The sequence below is a fragment of the Oryctolagus cuniculus genome, chromosome 8 (genome assembly GCF_964237555.1).
Source record: "Oryctolagus cuniculus chromosome 8, mOryCun1.1, whole genome shotgun sequence".
NCBI classification, from domain to species: domain Eukaryota; kingdom Metazoa; phylum Chordata; class Mammalia; order Lagomorpha; family Leporidae; genus Oryctolagus; species Oryctolagus cuniculus.
Window position 1 is genome coordinate 110,488,031 of NC_091439.1, and position 19,037 is coordinate 110,507,067.

General features: G+C 43.5%; 1 protein-coding gene and 1 pseudogene across 19 annotated transcripts in view; both read right to left on the minus strand.

Moving 5' to 3' along the window:
* FIP1L1 (factor interacting with PAPOLA and CPSF1) overlaps positions 1-16,371 on the minus strand; it is a 69,012-nt gene extending 52,641 nt beyond the window's left edge. For 7 of the 19 annotated variants that reach the window (XM_017337805.3, XM_051835053.2, XM_002721784.5 and 4 more), the window contains exons 1-9: positions 16,011-16,371; positions 15,132-15,176; positions 15,001-15,040; positions 12,525-12,582; positions 11,079-11,182; positions 7,467-7,531; positions 6,870-6,977; positions 6,035-6,165; positions 5,668-5,736 (exon numbers count right to left, since the gene is read on the minus strand). In XM_017337805.3, coding sequence (XP_017193294.1) covers positions 5,668-5,736; positions 6,035-6,165; positions 6,870-6,977; positions 7,467-7,531; positions 11,079-11,182; positions 12,525-12,582; positions 15,001-15,040; positions 15,132-15,176; positions 16,011-16,095 — 705 coding nt within the window. In that variant the 5' untranslated portion in view covers positions 16,096-16,371. Of the gene's footprint in view, positions 1-3,773; positions 3,870-5,667; positions 5,737-6,034; positions 6,166-6,869; positions 6,978-7,466; positions 7,532-11,078; positions 11,183-12,524; positions 12,583-15,000; positions 15,041-15,131; positions 15,177-15,641; positions 15,890-16,010 lie in introns of those variants that run through there. The other 12 variants (XM_051835051.2, XM_051835050.2, XM_070048116.1 and 9 more) reach the window with 3 other exon arrangements.
* On the minus strand, positions 8,508-8,590 carry LOC127487926 (U6 spliceosomal RNA; annotated as a pseudogene).
* Positions 16,372-19,037: the final 2,666 nt, after the last annotated feature.

Sequence of the window (19,037 nt, forward strand, 5' to 3'; positions counted from 1 at the left end):
TAGCACACAGTGTCTCCTTGCTGTAGTGTCCCTGATCACAGCTACTTTTTACTCCCTTCACACAACTTCTCACTAGCATCATTACCTGAATTTATTTTGTTACATGAGTACTACCTGTCTGCTGCCACTGGAACTTAGGATCCTTGAAGATGGATACATCTGTATCCCTAGTACCTGAAGTTCCCTGACAAGTGTTTAAGTACTCAATAAATACATGTTATTTGACTGATTTTAGGACTCAGCTCAAATGTCTTGTTACTTCTCCCAAGTTCTTCGACAGGACATGGAGTTTATAACTACGTAATCTTTGGCATGCTTACTTACTTCAAACCTATCTTTCCCATTAATACTGATAAACTCCCAAGACTGCAGGATCTGTGTCTCTTAGAGCCACCTCCTCCCTGCCCTGCCCAGGCCTAATGCACTTCCTGGCATAGTCACCGCTCAATTAAAAACTGGGAAGGAGGACTGGAGAAAGGCAGGGAAGAGAAGTGGGAGACGGAGTAAAAGGGGAGGAAGAGGGAGAGTACAGATGAAGGAATTTCTACAACAGCAGAAGGGTGAAGACGGCACAAGGTAGACAAGGCCGATTTTTAAATTCTCTTTTCTCCCTATTCTCTGTCCCGGTTGTCCCTCTTCCAGTCCAGCTCTCTGCTGTGGCCCAGGAGTGCAGTGAAGGATGGCCCAGGTCTTTTGGCCCTGCACCCACATGGGAGACCAGGAAGAAGCACCTGGCTCCTGGCTTCGGATCATCGGTGCAGCACCGGCCGTAGCGGCCATTTGGGGGGATGAACCAACGGAAGGTAGGCCTTTCTCTCTGTCTCTCTCTCTCTCCCTATCTAACTCTGCCTGTCAAAAAATAAATAAATAAATAAATAAATATATAGTCAGCCTGCACAATCATCCAATTCCCTGTCTTTAGACATTGCACTAAGGATTACAGACTCAAAACGGTCCCAACAGAACATAATGGGATTATCACTCCAAATGAGCTAACAATTTAAAAATTACTATGAAAAGGAATTTTTGTCAGATCTTACAAATCCAAACAAAATGGGACTAAGGTTCGTAGCACTGGAAAACCAAGCATCCCCCAATCCTGCCAGCACTGCACCACTGTACCGCAAGGTGGGGAGCTGGAATTTCCTTGGCGTGCCCGCCACAGCATCGGGCGTCAAGGTCAGCGCCACAGCAAGGCGGCAGGAACGCCGAGTGACCTGTGCTGCAGGAGACAGCGCTCCCGCAGCTGTGTAAGACAGTGAAACAGTAACCTACAATAGCATGTACCACCTAATACGAGGGCGAGAAAAGAAAATCAGATCTAAGTAATCTACCATTTTGTTCCAATCCACAAGAACAGAAATATTGGGAAAGCAACAAAATGAAATGCTTTGAGAGCAGATGAAAAGAGGAAGTGACTGAGCCAGCCCCAGGAAAGCCGCATCCGAAGTCAGCACGAGAAGGCAAACACGCACTGAAGATTACGCAGGACTCCCAAGGCTCTCGAACTGACAATGGACGTTCCCAGAACATTCCAATCACCCAGACCTATACTCTCCAGGCAGGATACTGGATTGTTTTTCTAAAAAAACTAAATTATAACAAAAAGAAAAAAAAGCAAAACCTCAACTTTGACCTCAGGGGACTGGTAACAAGCTGTGCCCTGACAGCAATGCCACTCTGAGCAAGCTCTATGCACCTCCACAGAGCTTCAGGGCCCACTCTTAACCAGTGACTGGCCAACAATCAACACATACTGCAGAAAACTCAAAGTCTGAAGCCAAAAATAACAAACTTCAAAAAAATCAATTTGAGGGGAAGACTGCAGGAAGAGAACTTATCATTAGTATCTTTTGCAAGATGGCGTCATCGGTGGTGGGGAGATAGGGCATTACTGCAAGACTGAAGGGTGGGGCGCTACAGTTACAGTAAGGGGAAAAAACTTCCATGAAAACTAAAAATACAACAGTAGAAATGAAAGCTGAGTACTATAAGGGTAGCAAAGCTGAAGAAACTTCAGATAACAGCAGACAAAGAAAAACAAAGTAAGACAAAATCAGGAAACTATAGGACCAGGCTAAGAGGTCCAACATCTGAAAAGGTAGTCCAAAGTAGAGAAATAATAGAGGAAAGTCCCAGAAGTGAAGGCTCTGTGTTTCCAGACTTGGTACAGCGGATGGAAACAGATCAAAACCAGACAGAACCGTGGAGCTGGCACTGTGGTACAGAGGTTAAGCTTCTGCCTGCGACACCAGCACCCTGCTAATGAGCTAAGGAAAGCAGCAGAAAAAAGGCTCGAGTACTTGGGCCCCTGCCACCCACATGGGAGAGCCAGGAGGAATTCCAGAATCATGGTTTGGGCATGGCCCAGCCCTAGCCAGTGCAGTTGTTTGGGGAATGAACCAGTGGATGCAAGATCTTTTCTGTATCTCTCCCTCTCTCTGCCTTTCAACTAAATAAAATAATCCTACAAAACAAAAAAGAAATGAATATAACTTTGAGATTTCAAAACAATGATGACAGAGTTCATATACATTTCCGTATAAAGAAAAAAAATCCATGTATGCACATACACGTATGTGCACATGTGGATTTTAAAGAATTTTAAGACGCCACTGTTGGAGCATACTAGGTTCAGCTGCCACCTGCAACACTGGCATCCCGTATGAGCACTGGTTTCAGTCCCCCTGCTCTATTTCCAAACCAGCTCCCTGCTAATGTACCTGGGAAAGCAGTGGAAGATGGCCCAAGTGCCTGAACCCCTGCCACCCACATGGAAGACTGGGATAGAGTTCCAGGCTCCTGGCTTCAGTCTGGCTCAGCCCTGGCCATTGCAGCCATTTGGAGAGTGACCCAGGTCATTGAAGATGCTGCTTGCTCTCTACCTCTCCCTTCCTCTCTCTGTACCTTTGCTCTTCAAATAAATAAATAAATATATCTTGGGGCCAGTGCTGTGGCTCACTTGGTTAATCCTCCGCCTGCAGCGCCAGCATCCCATACGGGTTCTAGTCCTGGTTGCTCCTCTTCCAGGCTAGCTCTCTGCTGTGGCCCGGGAGGGCAGTGGAGGATGGCCCAGGTGCTTGGGCTCCTGCACCCACGTGGGCGACCAGGAGGAAGCACCTGGCTCCTGGCTTCCGATCGGCATAGCTCCAGCCGTAGTGGCCATTTTGGGGGTGAACCAACAGAAGGAAGACCTTTCTCTCTGTCTCTGCCTCTCTCTAACTCTGTCAAATAAATAAATAAATAAGAACAAGAGTGGATGGGGCCAGCATTGCGGTGCAGTGGGTAGTCTCTGTCTGAGACGCCAGGATCTCACATGGGTGCTGATTCGTGTCCCAGCTGCTCCACTTCAGATCCAGCTTCCTGCTAATGACCAGGGAAAGCAGCGGAAAGCCCAAGTGTTTGGGCCCTTGGCACCCAAGTGGGAGACCCGGATCAACTTCCTGGTGACTAGCCTCAGCTTGGCTCAGGCCTGGCCACTGATGAGAGAACCAGGAGACAGAAAATTTCTCTCTCTCTCTATCCCTCTCTGTAACTCTTCCAAATAAATTAATAAATCTTAAATTTTTTTTAAAGAAAAGGATGCGGTCAGTTTTCTTCTTACGCATACCTATCATACATGTTACCCAATCTCTCCACCCCACTCTGAATTCTATAATTACACAACTCACCTGCACCCAATTGAGTGGCTTATCTTTATACCTATTACATTTCAACTTCCTTTATTTTAACACAAAGACCTTACTCATACTAAAGTATTTAGAAGGCTGTACCTCAAGAATGTCAGAATGCTGGTCCTCACTGAAGCTGTATAAGCACCTAGAGGTTCGTTTGTACCACTTTCCCCACTCGTTACTATGTTGGAAAATCTACACAATGAAAAGCAAAAGAAGTTACCTAAAAGAGGCTGATGGCTTGTCGCTCACTTGACTAAGGATGAAGACGAAGTATTTTTATTGTATATATGAAAATTTAATTATGATTCTTAAATCCAAACATGTGCCCATTCAGCTTTAAGAGTTCCACTCCTAGAGTGCCTACAGCAAGCTCCCTAGCTGGTCTGATTTTCCTTATCCCCCTCCCGTTCTAGTCTAACCTTCTGCCAGTTCCTCTTCTGAAAATCAGATGTGCATGCTTTTGCCAACCCTCAAAGCAGCTTCCCACCGTCCACACCAATGTTTGCAGGCAGTTTAAGATTAAGGACTTTCTCATCATGGTCCTAGTGCTATTGTTTCCTACAGATCACAACACCCACCTAAAGGTAAAAGGACTGCCACAGACATTAAAATGCACACTCTGTTCCAAATCCAGACATTATTAGTATCTAAGCACATTATCAAGGCAAGAAAACTATTACACTCTACCCATAAGTTCCAAGTCCTTACTCATTCAGAAGCCAATAAATCAGACTGCAAAAGTCAATGACCTCTGGTCCTATCACCAAAATAAACCTCAAAATAATTTTTCCACAAACATTATGCATATAAAAAACACAGCTGCAATGACTACCTTTGATGAGATTAGTCCTACTCTGTTTCTAGAAGTCAACAGAAAAACAAACAAAAAACCAAAGTATTCAGAAGCCAGCAGTCTGCAAAGGGAGTTGTCACTTCTGATGCACCACTGCACACAACCTGTTCCAGGATAACAATTTAGTCACTGCCTAAGTCCAGAGTCAGCAAAGAGAACCTGACCTCCTTTTAAAACAGGGGAGACACCATCACATATTTTCAAAATATTTTCAACAGAACAAGAACCAAATACTTACCCAGAGTGTGATGTTAATTAAAATTAAGTTCACTATACAGAACTGTGTCCAGCAGAGCGGCTACATCTGCGGATATAGCACATGCAATGCATAAGGCAGTATTTTGGTGGACAGGGCTGCAATCCCAAAAGGGGCACAGTTCCATACTCAGCCCACAAAAGTTTCCTGAGTACAGAATCCAAGCTGAAAGCCACTCCCAATCTTCATCACAGTGCAATTCAATACACAAAGACAGTATCAAGGTAAAGAATGAAGAGCACACAAAAAGTTTCAAGACAGAAGTATGAAAACATCACATTATTGTTTGGGCTAAGTCTACCTGTGTTGCTACCACGGAATCGAACAGTAGTATCAAATTTCAACCAACACCCTTTATATATTAATTTTAACAATCAATGGCTTTATCCCAATGTTGAGTTTAGAGTCTCAGAGAATTCCTAAAATTCTTGAAGATATCTGGAACTAAGAGACATCACACCAATGATCTCAGCATCATATAGATAATAACTGCATACCACGTGCCTCACCATTTTATAAACACTCAGGAGAAAGAATCTCCAGTTCTGCTGGTAAAGATTAAAGTGTGATCTACAATGAGAACTTAACCTGTTGCCATGAACTTTCAGATCCTACAAACAAACATGTACTATGTCTCAAAAATCACAACATACAAGCAAAGAATAGTTTTACTTGGCATGTTAGTATAACAGGCTATAAATTCACATGCTTGCAAAAGAAGAGATAAAACAACAATCAGCAAACTTGTAAGTCACCAGGAAGCTGAAGGTTTGGAAAAAAGGCAGCTATTTCAATTTTAATTCTGTCCCTTGAGTAGTGGCATGGGAGCAGACTCAAGAACAAAAAATGAGAGCAACCAAGGATAATTTACTAAAATTCACCTTAAAAAGATTGAATCTGTCATCTTGGATCTCTGCACCTGGTGTAACTTCCATAGTACAGTCTTCGGCCTAAGTTAAATAACATATTCCCCATTAAGATACCACATAATTTTTAATTGATAGGCCATAAAAAGACAAACTAGCTGTGGCTGGTCTGTGACTTGAAACTAAAAACATCAGACAATCATTAATATAAAACTCTGGAAGGGAAGGAAGGGAAGAAAAACAAACATGGTAAAGAGAATGGAATTCTTAAACTATCGTATGGCATTATTTAACCACCTTTATAGGGAAAAAGTGATTTAACTGGGGAGCACAAGTGGGACTGTAGAAAAAGCAAGGGTATTCTGGAATATTTACTAATTACCGTAATCTTATTTGTAGTAGAGGTAACTGGTATAACTTCAAGTCCCATTCGTATCCTCTTTTGCTTTTCACAGTAAGCTTTCCAAGTATCTTCATTAAATCCATAATTAAAATAATCAGAAAGATCAGCACCTAAAGATGAAACACACTTTAAGTATACAAATATATCAATTGTATTCTTATACAGCCTCAAAACTGTTAACTAGAAAAATATAGTTTTACCAGTCTTGGCATCTACACCTTCTACTTTTACCAGCTCTCAATTATCACTACAAACCAAAATACTACAAACATTTTAATCTGAATTATTTCCTTTAGAAATGGTGCTGGGGCCAGCACTGTGGTGTAGTAAGTTAAGCCTCCGCCTGCAGTGCCAGCATCCCATACGGGCCCCGATTCGAGTCCCGGCTGCTCCATTTTCGATTCAGCTCCCTGCTAACGGGCTGGGAAAGCCATGGGTCATGGCCCAAGTGCTTGGACTATTGCACCCATGTAGGAGACCCAGAAGAAACTCCTGGCTCCTGGTTGCAGATCAGCCCAGCTCTGGCCGTTGTGGCCATTTGAGGAGTGAACCAGCAGATGGAAGACCTCTTTCTGTCTCTCCCTCTGTCTGTAACTCTGCCTCCCAAATAAATCTTTTAAACCATATGCAAGTCTCATTTATTAAATATTATTGGTGGCCTAACATTAATTAATAACCAGGTCATTGTTTCTCATCATGTGCTTAAGACAATAATTTTGTTGAAACAATAATATTCTAAATTGATGATTAAAAATGTTTCTGATGACTTTATAGTGAAAACCTTTGAAGTTACTATAATCCAAAGTGATCTTACCAGGTTTCCGCCATGGCTTATCTTCAAAAGAGTCCAGATCGACCTCCAGGAGTGGGACTCCATTAATGCTCCCAGGGGCATCAAGGTCTACCCCTTTGACTTTTGTTCCTATTGTATAAAATCACAAAATGGTGAATGATCCACATTAGCAAGAAGCTAGAGACACCACAGACAGACAAAACTCAGCGCCATCTTACCATTCCTGGCACAAAAAAAATGTCAAGTGTTCCAAAGCACTGAGTAATGCTCATCACAAACAAAGTAGGTAAAGTCAAACCTTATGGTGCAACTATCAAAAAAATTCAAAGAAAGATTAAGGATTTATTACTAATGAGGTATCCCTGCACCAATAGGAAGTTGCTAACAATGATAACAAGAGTTTTTGTGCAGCCTGTGAGCGATAAAGAGTTTAACCATTTTAAAGCGTTGTGAAACAAACATGCCAAGACTATGCAGCCCACACAGCACAAGACACCTGCACCCAGCCCTGACAGAAGGCTTTACTCATCTCTGAAACGTGGTCAGAAACTGCTCTGAAAGTGAGCTAAGTGACCTAGGTCATTCTGCCTGTGATGCGACTGCAAATACAGATTTTACCTGTAGTTCCATAAACTCTGCCTCCTGTCTTGATATTAAGATTTACAGGTGCTGTACCATAACTCCTAAAAACAAAAGAATAAAAATTATCCTCACAGAGTCCACATACAATAATACATTCTCTATATATCAATCACATGAGTATATAGTAAAGGGATAGACACACATTTTGGGAAATATTTTAAGTCTGTAACTTGCTCGATAAAAGGGAAACTATTCTTTAAAAAAACCTAACTTGGGGTCAGTGTTATGGGACAGTGGCTTAAGCCACAGCTTGCAAAGCTGGCATCCCAAATCAGAGTGTCAGCTCAAGCCCTAGCTGCTCCACTTCTGAGCCAGCTTCCTGGTAATGCACCTGGGAAGGAAGCAGAAGATGGCAAAAGTACCTGGGCCCCTGCCATTCATGTGGGAGACCAAGGGCAGAATTCCCAGCTCATGGCTTTGCCTGACCCAGCCCAGACTGCTGCAGCCATCTGGGGAGTAAACCAGCAGATGGAAGATCTCTGTCTCTCCCCTTCTGTCACTCTGCCTTTCAAATAAATAAATACTTTTAAATAACTTAAATATTTTAAAAATAAATCAAAGTCTAACTTATTTCCATCTCAAACCTCCCAGGCATTAGCTCAATGTTCCACCATAACAAATTCACAAGACATCTGGTAGGAAAAGCAACAATGGTTTGTAAGCTACTCTTCTCTCCTCGCCTCCTTCTTCTTTAACACAGAGCAATCTGGGAAGAACGAAACTTCTCCACCTTGCTGCCAACCCAGGGGCTTCCTTTCAGTCTTCCCTACATTTTATTTTATTGATAAATCCTGTTTCAAATAACCATGGAGTACTATGCACGTAACAGAAGTTCACTCATGAAATTCAAAAATAAACCTGGGGTGAAACAACAGTGTTTGCTGGGGGAAGGTGGTTAATGACTGAGAGGAAACGAGTGAGCTTCAGGATACTAGTAATGCTCTGTATTGTGACCTAGGTTGTGGAGACACAAACAGAGACATCTGAAATCATTACTGGGCTGCATTTTTTTTTATTGAACACTTCATGAATTTAATTTGCATGTCATCCTTGTGCAGGGGCCATGCTCATCTTCTCTGGTATATGTGCTGCTGAAGCACTACAGGCTGCACTTTTAATGTAAACACATAAGACAAACTCAAGTCAGTCTGATCCGCGTTCAAATACAATGCAATGCCGGCATCCCATATAGCAGCCCAGGTTCAAGTCCCCGCTGCTCCACTTCCTGCCAGCTCATGCACCTGAGACAGCATCAGAGGATGGCCAGGTACTTGGGCCCCTGCCATGCGGGTGGGTGACCTAGAAGAAGCTCCTGACTCCTGGCTTCAGCCTGGCACAACCCTGGTGGTTGCAGCGACCTGGGGTGTGACCCAGCGGATGAAGGTCACACTGGCTTGTTCTCTCTCCCTTCCTCTCTCTTCTAACCCAGACTTTCAAATTTATAAATCTTTAAAAATAAGAACATACTGACAAATTTTAACCTGCTCCGATGACGGGTACTCACGTTACTGCTCTAGAAACCTTCAAGTCATGGAGCCCTTCTGGCTTCCTCCATCCACAACTAACAGTTACCCATATTATTTCTGTTCTGGATTCACTCAAATATACACAACCGCTGCTGGCTTAGTTTATGTTATCATCTAACCAGAAATACTTCAACTCCATTAGATAATTTCTCCCCATCTAATGGATCCCAACTGCTTCTGCTAGTTATCTTTTTAAGTAACCTGACTTGCCTAAAATTCTTTAAAATTCCACAGTGGCATGCCAAAACCCCCCTAACTCCTTCCGTAAGTGATTTTGACTTCCCTGGCTGTGCAGCTCCTCCAAGTCACAAGACAAGTTCCCTAAAGATGCATTTCTCACAGCACGACCCCATCATTAAGCAACACATGACTTTTTTGAAAATCTTCCTAATTAAGGTAGGAAGAGTCTTCAGAAACAGCTTAAATAGCCAAAAAAGCCATTTATAGAATACCATAAATTAGACAAAGGAACAGAAAATTCATAAACCATAACTTCTACCCTAAAGGGGTCTAGAATCTAAAGGTGATAAACATGCACAAATATAACTACAGTTCATGAAATTGAAAACTGCTCTAAGAAATACAGTTCACATAAAGGATCACGGAAGTCTACAAATATTTAAAATCTGCATGCAATTCCTACTCCCAAATGGATGCTAACAATACAAAAAATTGCCATTTGCTTTAAATTGTTCTATATTAGCAAAGATAAATAATCTGACATAATAATATCCTCCAAATACGCAACTAATATAGTCTTGTACACAAGTGTGTCCTCTGCACAATGCAGACAGACCTCCCTCCCAGCACAGCCAGTCCAACGCTAATTATCTGCTTTCCCAAGCGAGTATGAGGACCACATTAAGAGTGTTCACCTCTGGGCCGGCACTGTGGCACAGCAGGTAAAGACTCTGCCTGCCAACTGAGCATCCCATGTGTCCCAGCTGCTCCACTCCAGACCAGACTCCCTCCTAAAGGCCTGGGAAAAGCAGTGAAAGATGGCCCTGCCACCCACATGGGAGACCCACATGAAGCTCCTGGCTCTGGCCTGGCTTTGCAGCCATCTGAAGAGCCACCCAGTGAATGGGAGCTTTCTTTCTCTGTCTCTCCCTCTCTCTTTGTAACTTTCAAATAAAGAAACAAAAATTTTAAAAAGTATCTACCTCAACATGAGTAACTGAGTCTGTTAGCTACTTTGTACTCTGCTCCTTAATAAGTTGCTAAGTGAGTATTCATTATAATAATGCCAAACTGACCATGACAACAAGTAAATTATGGGTAAGCTTCCAAAAATCCTAAAATATCCTAAAATAAAGACTTTGGAAAAAAGAGCTCTACAAAAAAAACTTGAGTATATGTGTATGTGTGTGTGTATAAAATGGCTGATTGCCAATAAGGCTGCTTAATGAACTACGGTGAAATTAATGGAGTTACTTTGTGTTTTTACTGCACAAGCTATAATAATCACATCATACAATTTGAACAAAAATTATTGATTTATTCCACCTAATTCCAATTCTTACTTTATTCCCTTTTTACCTTCCTTTTTTTCCCTACAAATGTCCAATGAGTGTTTAGTCCAGCTTACACAATATAAAACCTGAGACTAACACAATGGCCTAAAAAGCTGACAGAATAATCAACTAAACAAGGAACCCCCCCAAAAAAAAACTTTAGTAGTTTTTACTAGACCAAAAAAAACCCTAAAAATCTATACTCAGGTTTGGATAATAAAGTAAAAGAATGAGAAATATAGATGTAAAATGCAATTAGAGGTTTCCTAATTCTAACTAAAGATTTCATAGCTCTCAGTTATTCTAGAGAATTTCTTTAAACACAAGAATCAAGAACTGCTACTGCTTCCATGTACCTTTACCTAATCAGATGACTTACATCTTTAGGAGAGAAATTATTTTCATGCTGAAACTTTAACAAAAATTCTTATCATGGTTAAGGTAGAAAAATATACAAACAATGTTTTTAACCACTGATGGTTTGACACCGGCACAGCATTTGCTACGTAGCTTCCCACACAATAGCTACTTACTTAAAAATAACTTACCCATACTGTGGAGCTCCCGTTTTTATGTCTCCTATGGTGACGTGAACATCGTCCTCATCATCATCACTGTCACTATCACTATCGTCTTCTGTCTCGGTCACTTTCTACACCAACAAGGACAATTATGAAATACACTCAAGAACCCATTTCAGCATCCAACATTAATAACCGAAAAATATGTAACCAACCTGTTTTCTGAAATACAGTTTTTAGAGAAAAAGTTACAGCTTAATTTCAACTAATTTGTAACAACTCTGATGCTCTACATGATAAAAAGGAACAAGAATTTATAAAGTCCTTTTTCCAACATCATCTTTCTTTGGTAATACCTCACGTAATTCTTACTATTTGTAACTGTCCCTTGCAAAAAGAATCTACGGGAATATACTGAGATATTTACAAGATAAAATTACCTGAGGAATTCTTAGCGAAACAGGATATACCAAAAAATTGCAAGATTCACTGAGGAATGGCTGAAAGTACCAACAGCTTAAGAAGCAGCTGAATTACTACTGGCATTCACTCACACTCCTGTTCCCAAAACGCAGAAAGAGAAACCTGACATCCTTCTGAGGCAATGTGGTGCCACTTAAGACGGTTTTACTTTCATTCTAAAAGGCTCTTTTTGAGCTTAATCACATTAATGGTAAATCAGCAGATCACCTAAGTAAAACACTTTTTTGTACACAAGTTCAAGCTTACACAGTAATCCTTTCTTCTATTATTAAAACATACAAGTTTACAAGGAATGATATGTTGACCTCCAAATACCAGTTTAACAGGCGTTAAGGGAATGACTACCACAAATAGAAGTGCTGCTAAATAACCTTAACATTGCAGGCATGCCTTTGTCCTGGCAACTGAGACACTAGCATCCAGGATCAAGGCACCTGAGTTCAATACTGGCCTCCTCTTCCTGACTCCAACTGCCTGCTAATACAGCTGTGGAAATGGCCCAAGTAATCGGGTTCCTGGCACAGCAAAGTGGGAGAACTGGATTTGGTTCCTGGCTCCCAGTTTTGGTCCCAGCCCAGCCTCTGGTAGTCTCAGGAGTCTGGGGAGTTAATTAGCAGATAGAAGTTCTATCTCTTCTGCCTAGCAAGTGAAAGTTAAAATAAAACAAGCCAAAGGGAAGCACATTTTTAAAAATCTTTTACACTGAAATTTAGGCTATGGGACTCAATGTTTGCTCTGAATAGCAAACTCTGTATGATCTATTTAGGTGACAGGTGACCAGTTTTTCGGAAGCAACACACATCAAGCCCTTGCACATGCCACGTCCTCGCCTCTATCTTCTCCCACCTAATTCCTACACGTGCTTTCGATGGCACCAGATGTAAATGTCCAACACTAAAAGTGATGTTAAACACTGACTCTTTCTAAGTGAACTGTGAAGTTACAAAGATTTTAAACAGGAAAGGAACGGGACTTCGAGGTCTATGTTACCGGTTTTGGTACGCCATTTTCAGCAGCTTCATCTTCAACCCCAGATGGAGGATTAGCACTACAAACAGTAACATAAGTGCACATGTCAGATACCACGACTCAGAGACAGAATACAGTCAACTGAAAAACAGATCTTAGCAAAAAAAAAGAAGACTGGGAATACGAGCGGGAGGAGAAAGAGGGGCGGGAATGTGGGTGGGCATGGTGGGAAGCATCACTATGTTCCTAAACTTGTATTTATGAAACCCATGAAATTTGTATTCCTTAAATTAAAGGTTTCTTTGGGGAAATAAAAAGGGGGGATGGACTGATTGTACTAGTATTTAAGGCACATCTATTAAAGTTTCCTAGAATTATTGTCCCCACTGGATGGTAAAATCTGCCTATCTTATTCTCTATTATCCTTAATACCAAACATGAAACAAGCAGAACAGAAATGCCTTCACATTTTAATACAATTTAATGATCTGAAATTTGATGATGGGCTATAATTCAAGTTTTTCTTCTGATGAACTGTACACCTGATTATTTTCAAAGACCAGGTAACACATGAACTTGTCCTTTCACAGTAAAACTGATACGTAACAATAAAACATCCCATTCTCCTAAGACTTCAGCGCACAGCCCGTAACTAACAAATAACACTTTCACAGCACCATAATCTAACTAGCCTCTCACACTTTAAACACGAATTACTGATTTGACAGCGGGAGTTAACCATTGCCTTACTTTACAGATGGGAAAACTAAAGTACAAAGCAACAAAGGGATTTGGCCCTAGTCTCAGAAATATTGAGTAGCATTTCTAAGAAAAATGACCAGATATTGACAAGTTCAGAGCTCTTTTAATTACATTGCTGCAAATATCTTCTAAACTTCCTATCAAACAGTTTCTATATACATCAATTTAATCTCTATAGTGGCATTTTAAACAATCTCCAACTAAAGCAAAAACAATAAAAACCTGTGGGATGAAAATTACCTATAAAACAGTGCATTTGTGAATCTATACCTTGTAATCAATTTACTTATTTTCCAACTGAAGAAGTGGGTATGAATATTTAACAAATTTCATAACTATAAACTATGCTAATCCCAATTTTGTGGTTGGGATCAGGGTCAGGAGCTGAGGTGACAACATAAAACTCAGAACTAAATGAAAAGATCTGATACAGCAGCGAATGAAAAGCATAGCCCTTCCTCAGCTGTTCCCGTTTCCACTTCCCACCCAACCCATCCACGGAGGGACACAGTTACATCGGTTTGGTGGGTTCAGTACAGTGCAGCTACCTGATTCCCAAACATCTGCACTGCCCCGACAAGAAATCTCAGGTGTACTGGCAGTCACTGCTGTTCAACCCTCCCCTAAAACCCTGACAGCCACTAGTCCACTAGCTCTAGATCTGCCTATTCTGGACACGTCACATACATGCTGTCCTCTGCCATGGGTCTCCTTCACCTAGCGTGATGTTCTCCAGGTGCATCCGTGCTGCCACGCGCTGCAGTACTTCACTGTCCTGTTCACGGCCCAACAGTATCCCGCTGCATAGACGCTCCACACTTAACCTGTCACTCAACAGTCCTCGAACACTTGGGCTGCTTCCGTTTTGTTTTTTTTTTTAATGTATAATGTGGCTATGATCATTCACGGACAACTTTCTGAGCAGATACGTGTTTTCATTTCTCTAAGGTATAAACCCAGGAGTGGAACGCCTGAGTCATACAGTAACTTGTTTAACCACTGGATGAAACTACCAGTCTATGCTCTGCAGCAGCTGCGCCTCTGACAAGCCTACCAGCAGTGTGCTGGCTGGGGTTTCAGTTTTGACACAGCGTCACCAACACCTGTCTTAGCTCTGATTCCAGCCACCTCAGGCTGTTCAGTGAGATGCTGTCCACTTTCTAAATACAAACATTCTTTAAAGTTCCCATTTTTACCACCCTGTCCTACATTATAGAACACCAGTGCATTCGGCCAGAGTAAAGTCAGCATGAGTTTGCGTGAGTTGTTTTGAAATTTAAATGTCTACAAATGCCACACCTCTCTGATAATTTGACAGACTCAATCTTATAACATGTTAACTTTCAACTTAAATACAAAGCACTGAGGTCATAACAAGGTGCATTAGACTATCAAAAATATTAATAGATTGTAAAAGCAGTAACCTTCAGAGTTCCTCAAAAGTCTTGAGGTTAAAATATCTTCCTTAGTTTGATGACTACACTGTACATTCTGCTACTGAGCTCACTGATGAGTAGTTACTTAATAGTAAAACCTAGTCAAAGTCTAACTTTAAAAACCGTCCTCTGAGCTGCTACCAAATGGAACTGGTCTAAGGGTAGGCCTTGAATTCGGAAGAAAGTCTGAAAGACTCAGCGTCCTCCAAACATTGTCAGGATGCCGATGAAGAACTTTTGACAATTTGTTGATGGACTCACACAACGTGTGTGCAAGATCAACAGGCAATTGCACTAACCTGGTATTCTCTTCTTCTGGCCTTTCAACTTCATTTTCATCTACCAAACAGAATAAATAAGCGAGTAAGTGAAGATCCCACTCTTACAGAAATCAGTCTCATGCAAATCTGAAGTGGTCACAAGCACTAACCTAGGTCCTTTGCCAAGTCACTGTGCACGTGCACGTCCCACGGGCCTACAAACACAGCAGAGTTAGATCACCTTACAATCCCCCAACAAGACACACCTATACGGGACCTCAGACCTCACGGATACAAAGTTACCCATTCACGTTGCAAAGAACTTCACAGTGCCGCACCTTGACAGAGGAGGAATTTTTTTTAAGACGTTTATTCCAGTTACGTCACTGAGGGGCTGCTTGGTGCCCAACGGACACCTTTACTATGTGACGCTGGAAACCATCAAGAATTCACGTTTTAGGAAAGCAAACACCACGAACTTGCAAACCTCGTGGAACAGAAAGGGGCCCTGCGGCTCCACTTAAGTTAAAAAATCCCGATGTCAAGTCACCTTGCAAGAAGCAAGCACAAGAAGCACTAGAGAAAAATAGATTAACGCTGAGAAAGGCAGGCCAAAAAGGGCCACGCGGTGCTTCTACAACGCGAGTTAATGGGTCCCTAGAAAAAAACCACAACGTCACCTGGCACGGGCGACATCAGGGGTTTCTTTCTGGGCCATAACCTGGGTCCCCGAGTCGACTACTGTAAAAGCACGACCCTGCCCGGGAGGCGCGCTGGCAGGTGCATCGCGCCCACGTTAGACGGCAGTGTCTCCGCATCGCCTTCACTCAGCCAGACTTCTCAACGGCTGTGTCCGAGGGGCGGCAGGGCCCACCTGGGACGCCGCAGCGGCCCGCAGCCAGGCCGCCGGCGCGACGCGGGGCCCGGTGCCGCCAGGCCCGCCGCGCTCGGCCTCGGAGCGGCCCTCAGGCCGCGGGGCCGGCGCGCGGGGCCGGGCGGGCCGCCCCCAGGGACCCCCGCCGAGGGACAAGGGACAGGAAGTTCCGTACCGCCATACAGCCACTCCTCCTCCTCATCCCCTCCGGTCCCGCCGCTCAGTTCCGACACAAGGCGGTCCACCTCGCCGGCCGACATGGCCGCCCGGCCGCCCCTTCAAGGCGCCAATCAACAGCCCCCAGCCAACCCCTGCCCCAGCCTCGCTGCCCCGGGGGCGCGAGAAGGGCGCGAACCCGCCAGCGGGCGAGCCAAGGAAACACGAGACGCCAATCCCGGACAGACGGCCGCAGCGGCCGAGGCGGCAAAGGCGAGGACTTCAACACCGGCCGCCTGCGCACGCGCAGCAGCGTCCAAGCGGCGCGGCGTCTCTAGATGGCTACGCTTCCGCGGCCGCGGCCCCCCCCCCGCCTGACTGCGCCTGCGCGCTGCGCGTGGCCCCGCCCTCCCCCACGGCGTCGCGCTCGGTCTTCCGGCGTGGCTTCCGGGCGGGCGGGCGCACTGCGCCGGCGCGGCTCCCCTCCCCCGCCCTGCCTTCGTCTAGGAAGACTTCCTGTTCTCTCCTGTCTGTGATGCTTTGTCTAAAGCTTTGATTTATCTTAAAGGTTTTTGTTTATCAAACTTAATGCGCAGTTACCTGTCGGTCCTCTTCTGCAAAAGAAATCATAATCCGTCCTCCAGAAATTAACGATTAATAGTCTTGAGAAGTTAATTTTAATAGCCATCAAAAGCAAAAGTGATCCATGAATGATGCATTCTTCTTGTTTAAAAAAACAGTAACAACGTGCACATGAGAGAACCTGCTGCACCACCGTCTTTGGAAGTGGGCACTGGGACCTGCTGTGAGCACCCTTCTGAAATTTTCCACACATTTGCTTTACCTGTGTTGCATGGTTTTCAAAGGAGAACTTAAGGGAAATGAGCCTTCGAGGGCCCAGGGCTCATGTGTCATCCTGCTTCCGGGTTTTTCTTGTTTGATTAACCCAATGGCGCCTTGGAGATCAAACTGCCCGCTTAGCAATGCTGCGTGCAGTCCCAAAGCGTGACTATCACACAGTGAATGTGACGTTCACCAGCTGATCTTCCCCTTTTGTCTGTCACCCAGAAGTGAACAGAACCTTACGGTGAAGATCCTTGGGACTTCCTGCAGATGTGCCCGAGTGTTTCTCCAAGACTGTAAACTCTGTGCAGTGCTGTTTTAACCGCTAATGCTAAGTTTCCAGGCTGCTTTCAAGAACACATCTCCCAAGGGAAAGATGCCCCAGTGCGGGTTAGAACTGGAGTTCTAGGTCTCGATGGTGTTTCATTTCATCTTCCCACTTGTTTATGCCACCTCATCGTGTGAGTTTGAGAAATCAACCTTTCTGCACTTTAGTTTTTCTCAAGTAAAAAATGAGAAGCTGAATTAGGTAATCCCCAAGGTCCCTTTTAGTTGTAAAGGTTTGAAATGGGATGTTCACTTGCTAAAAAAAAAAAAAAAGAAAGAAAGAAAGAAAGAAAGAAATCACTTTAATGGTGGCCATGCAGCACGGTGGGTTAAGGAGCTGCTGGGAGTGCCCAGTCCCATGTTAGAGGCTAAGTTCAAGCGCTGACCACTCTGCTTCCATCCAGCATCATGATAGTGTACCTGGAAGGAAGTGGGTGATAGTTCCTGCCACCCACAAGGGAGACACAGGCAGAGTTCCTGGCCTCTGGTTTTTGGCTTCTGCCTTACTCAACCTTGGCTGCTGCAGACATTTGGGGGAAGAAACCACCAGAAGGAAGATCTTTGTCTTCTCTGCCCCCCACCACTCTGCCTTTCACAATAAATACAGGCTCAAGAATTTCTATGTAAAAGCCCATTTTGAATGCACAAATCCACCAATGGGTTTTTGTGCCTTTGCTTATTTAGCAATCATTGAATACCTGCTTTGTTTGAAAAAGTGGGAACTAGAGGCATGAGTAAAACATAGTCCCAGGCCTTAAATAAGAGCTCTCAGCTCACTGAGAAAGACAGAAGGGTAGTACACAACTAACTAGCCTACAAGAGAAAAGGTGGTTGCATGATAACAGACGCACAGATGAAACGCTTGCACCTTAGCAGCACCACAGAACATCATGGCATTAATATCATCCTCCTTAATCTGAACACACCTCCACCTGTTGTTCTCAGCTCTCTCACCTGTTTAGGAGACTCGCTTGTGTACTTCTAAATGCTGTTGAAGTATGATCGCTTTTCTGAAACCCACTTCATATCCTCCCACTTATTCACTTAGTCCATAAATATTTATGGAAGGTCTAGCAAGTGCCAGGAACTCTTGTAGGCTCCATAGATTCAGCATGGGCTAAAACAAAGTCCTTCCTCCGAGGAGCCAAGGCAACAAACGTCATTGATGTGTTGTTTTGCTCAGGATTAAGAAGAAGAACTTGCGATATAAGGGGACCCAGAGCAAAGTGATGAAGAGGGATTGAGTGTCAGGGTCAGACAAAGCCACTCTAATGAGGTGGGATAGAGATCTCAATGGAGAAAGGAAGTAAGCCCTGCAGATTTGTGGGTGAATAATCTATCATACAGAGGGGTTAGCAAGTGCAAAGGCCCAGAGGCAGAGGCACGCTTGGCATGTGCAAGGAACCCAAAATGTAGTTGAAGGACAGTGAGCAAGAAACAGAATGTAAATGAGACCAGAGTTATGGAGGCAGGGTTAAGGAAGACAAAACTCTCACTCCCTTCGGGGCCTGATGCTGCCTCTATGGCGTGTGTCTATCAAATTAGATAGGAATTACGTGAGTTTTTCTGAAACTCTTTACTCGATTCTTCAATCCAGCCACAAATAAAGCGTCTTGTTTATCTGGCCCTTCCATTCTTTATGTGGTGCATAACAATGAATAGACCTTCTCGCCTTTGTGGAAAATGATTGAGTGAGGATTTCATGTCTTGCTTGGAGCGACCCAAGGGAATAGCTCCCAGCCCATATCTATCTCTATTTCTTACTTCATGAGTCTATAATGAGCTCAGGTAGATTCATGGGAGAACCAGTTATCTTTTGCTAAGGGGTTTCCATCTCCTCCTAGCTCCCTGAAGGGAGTTTGCCTTTCAAGGTGTT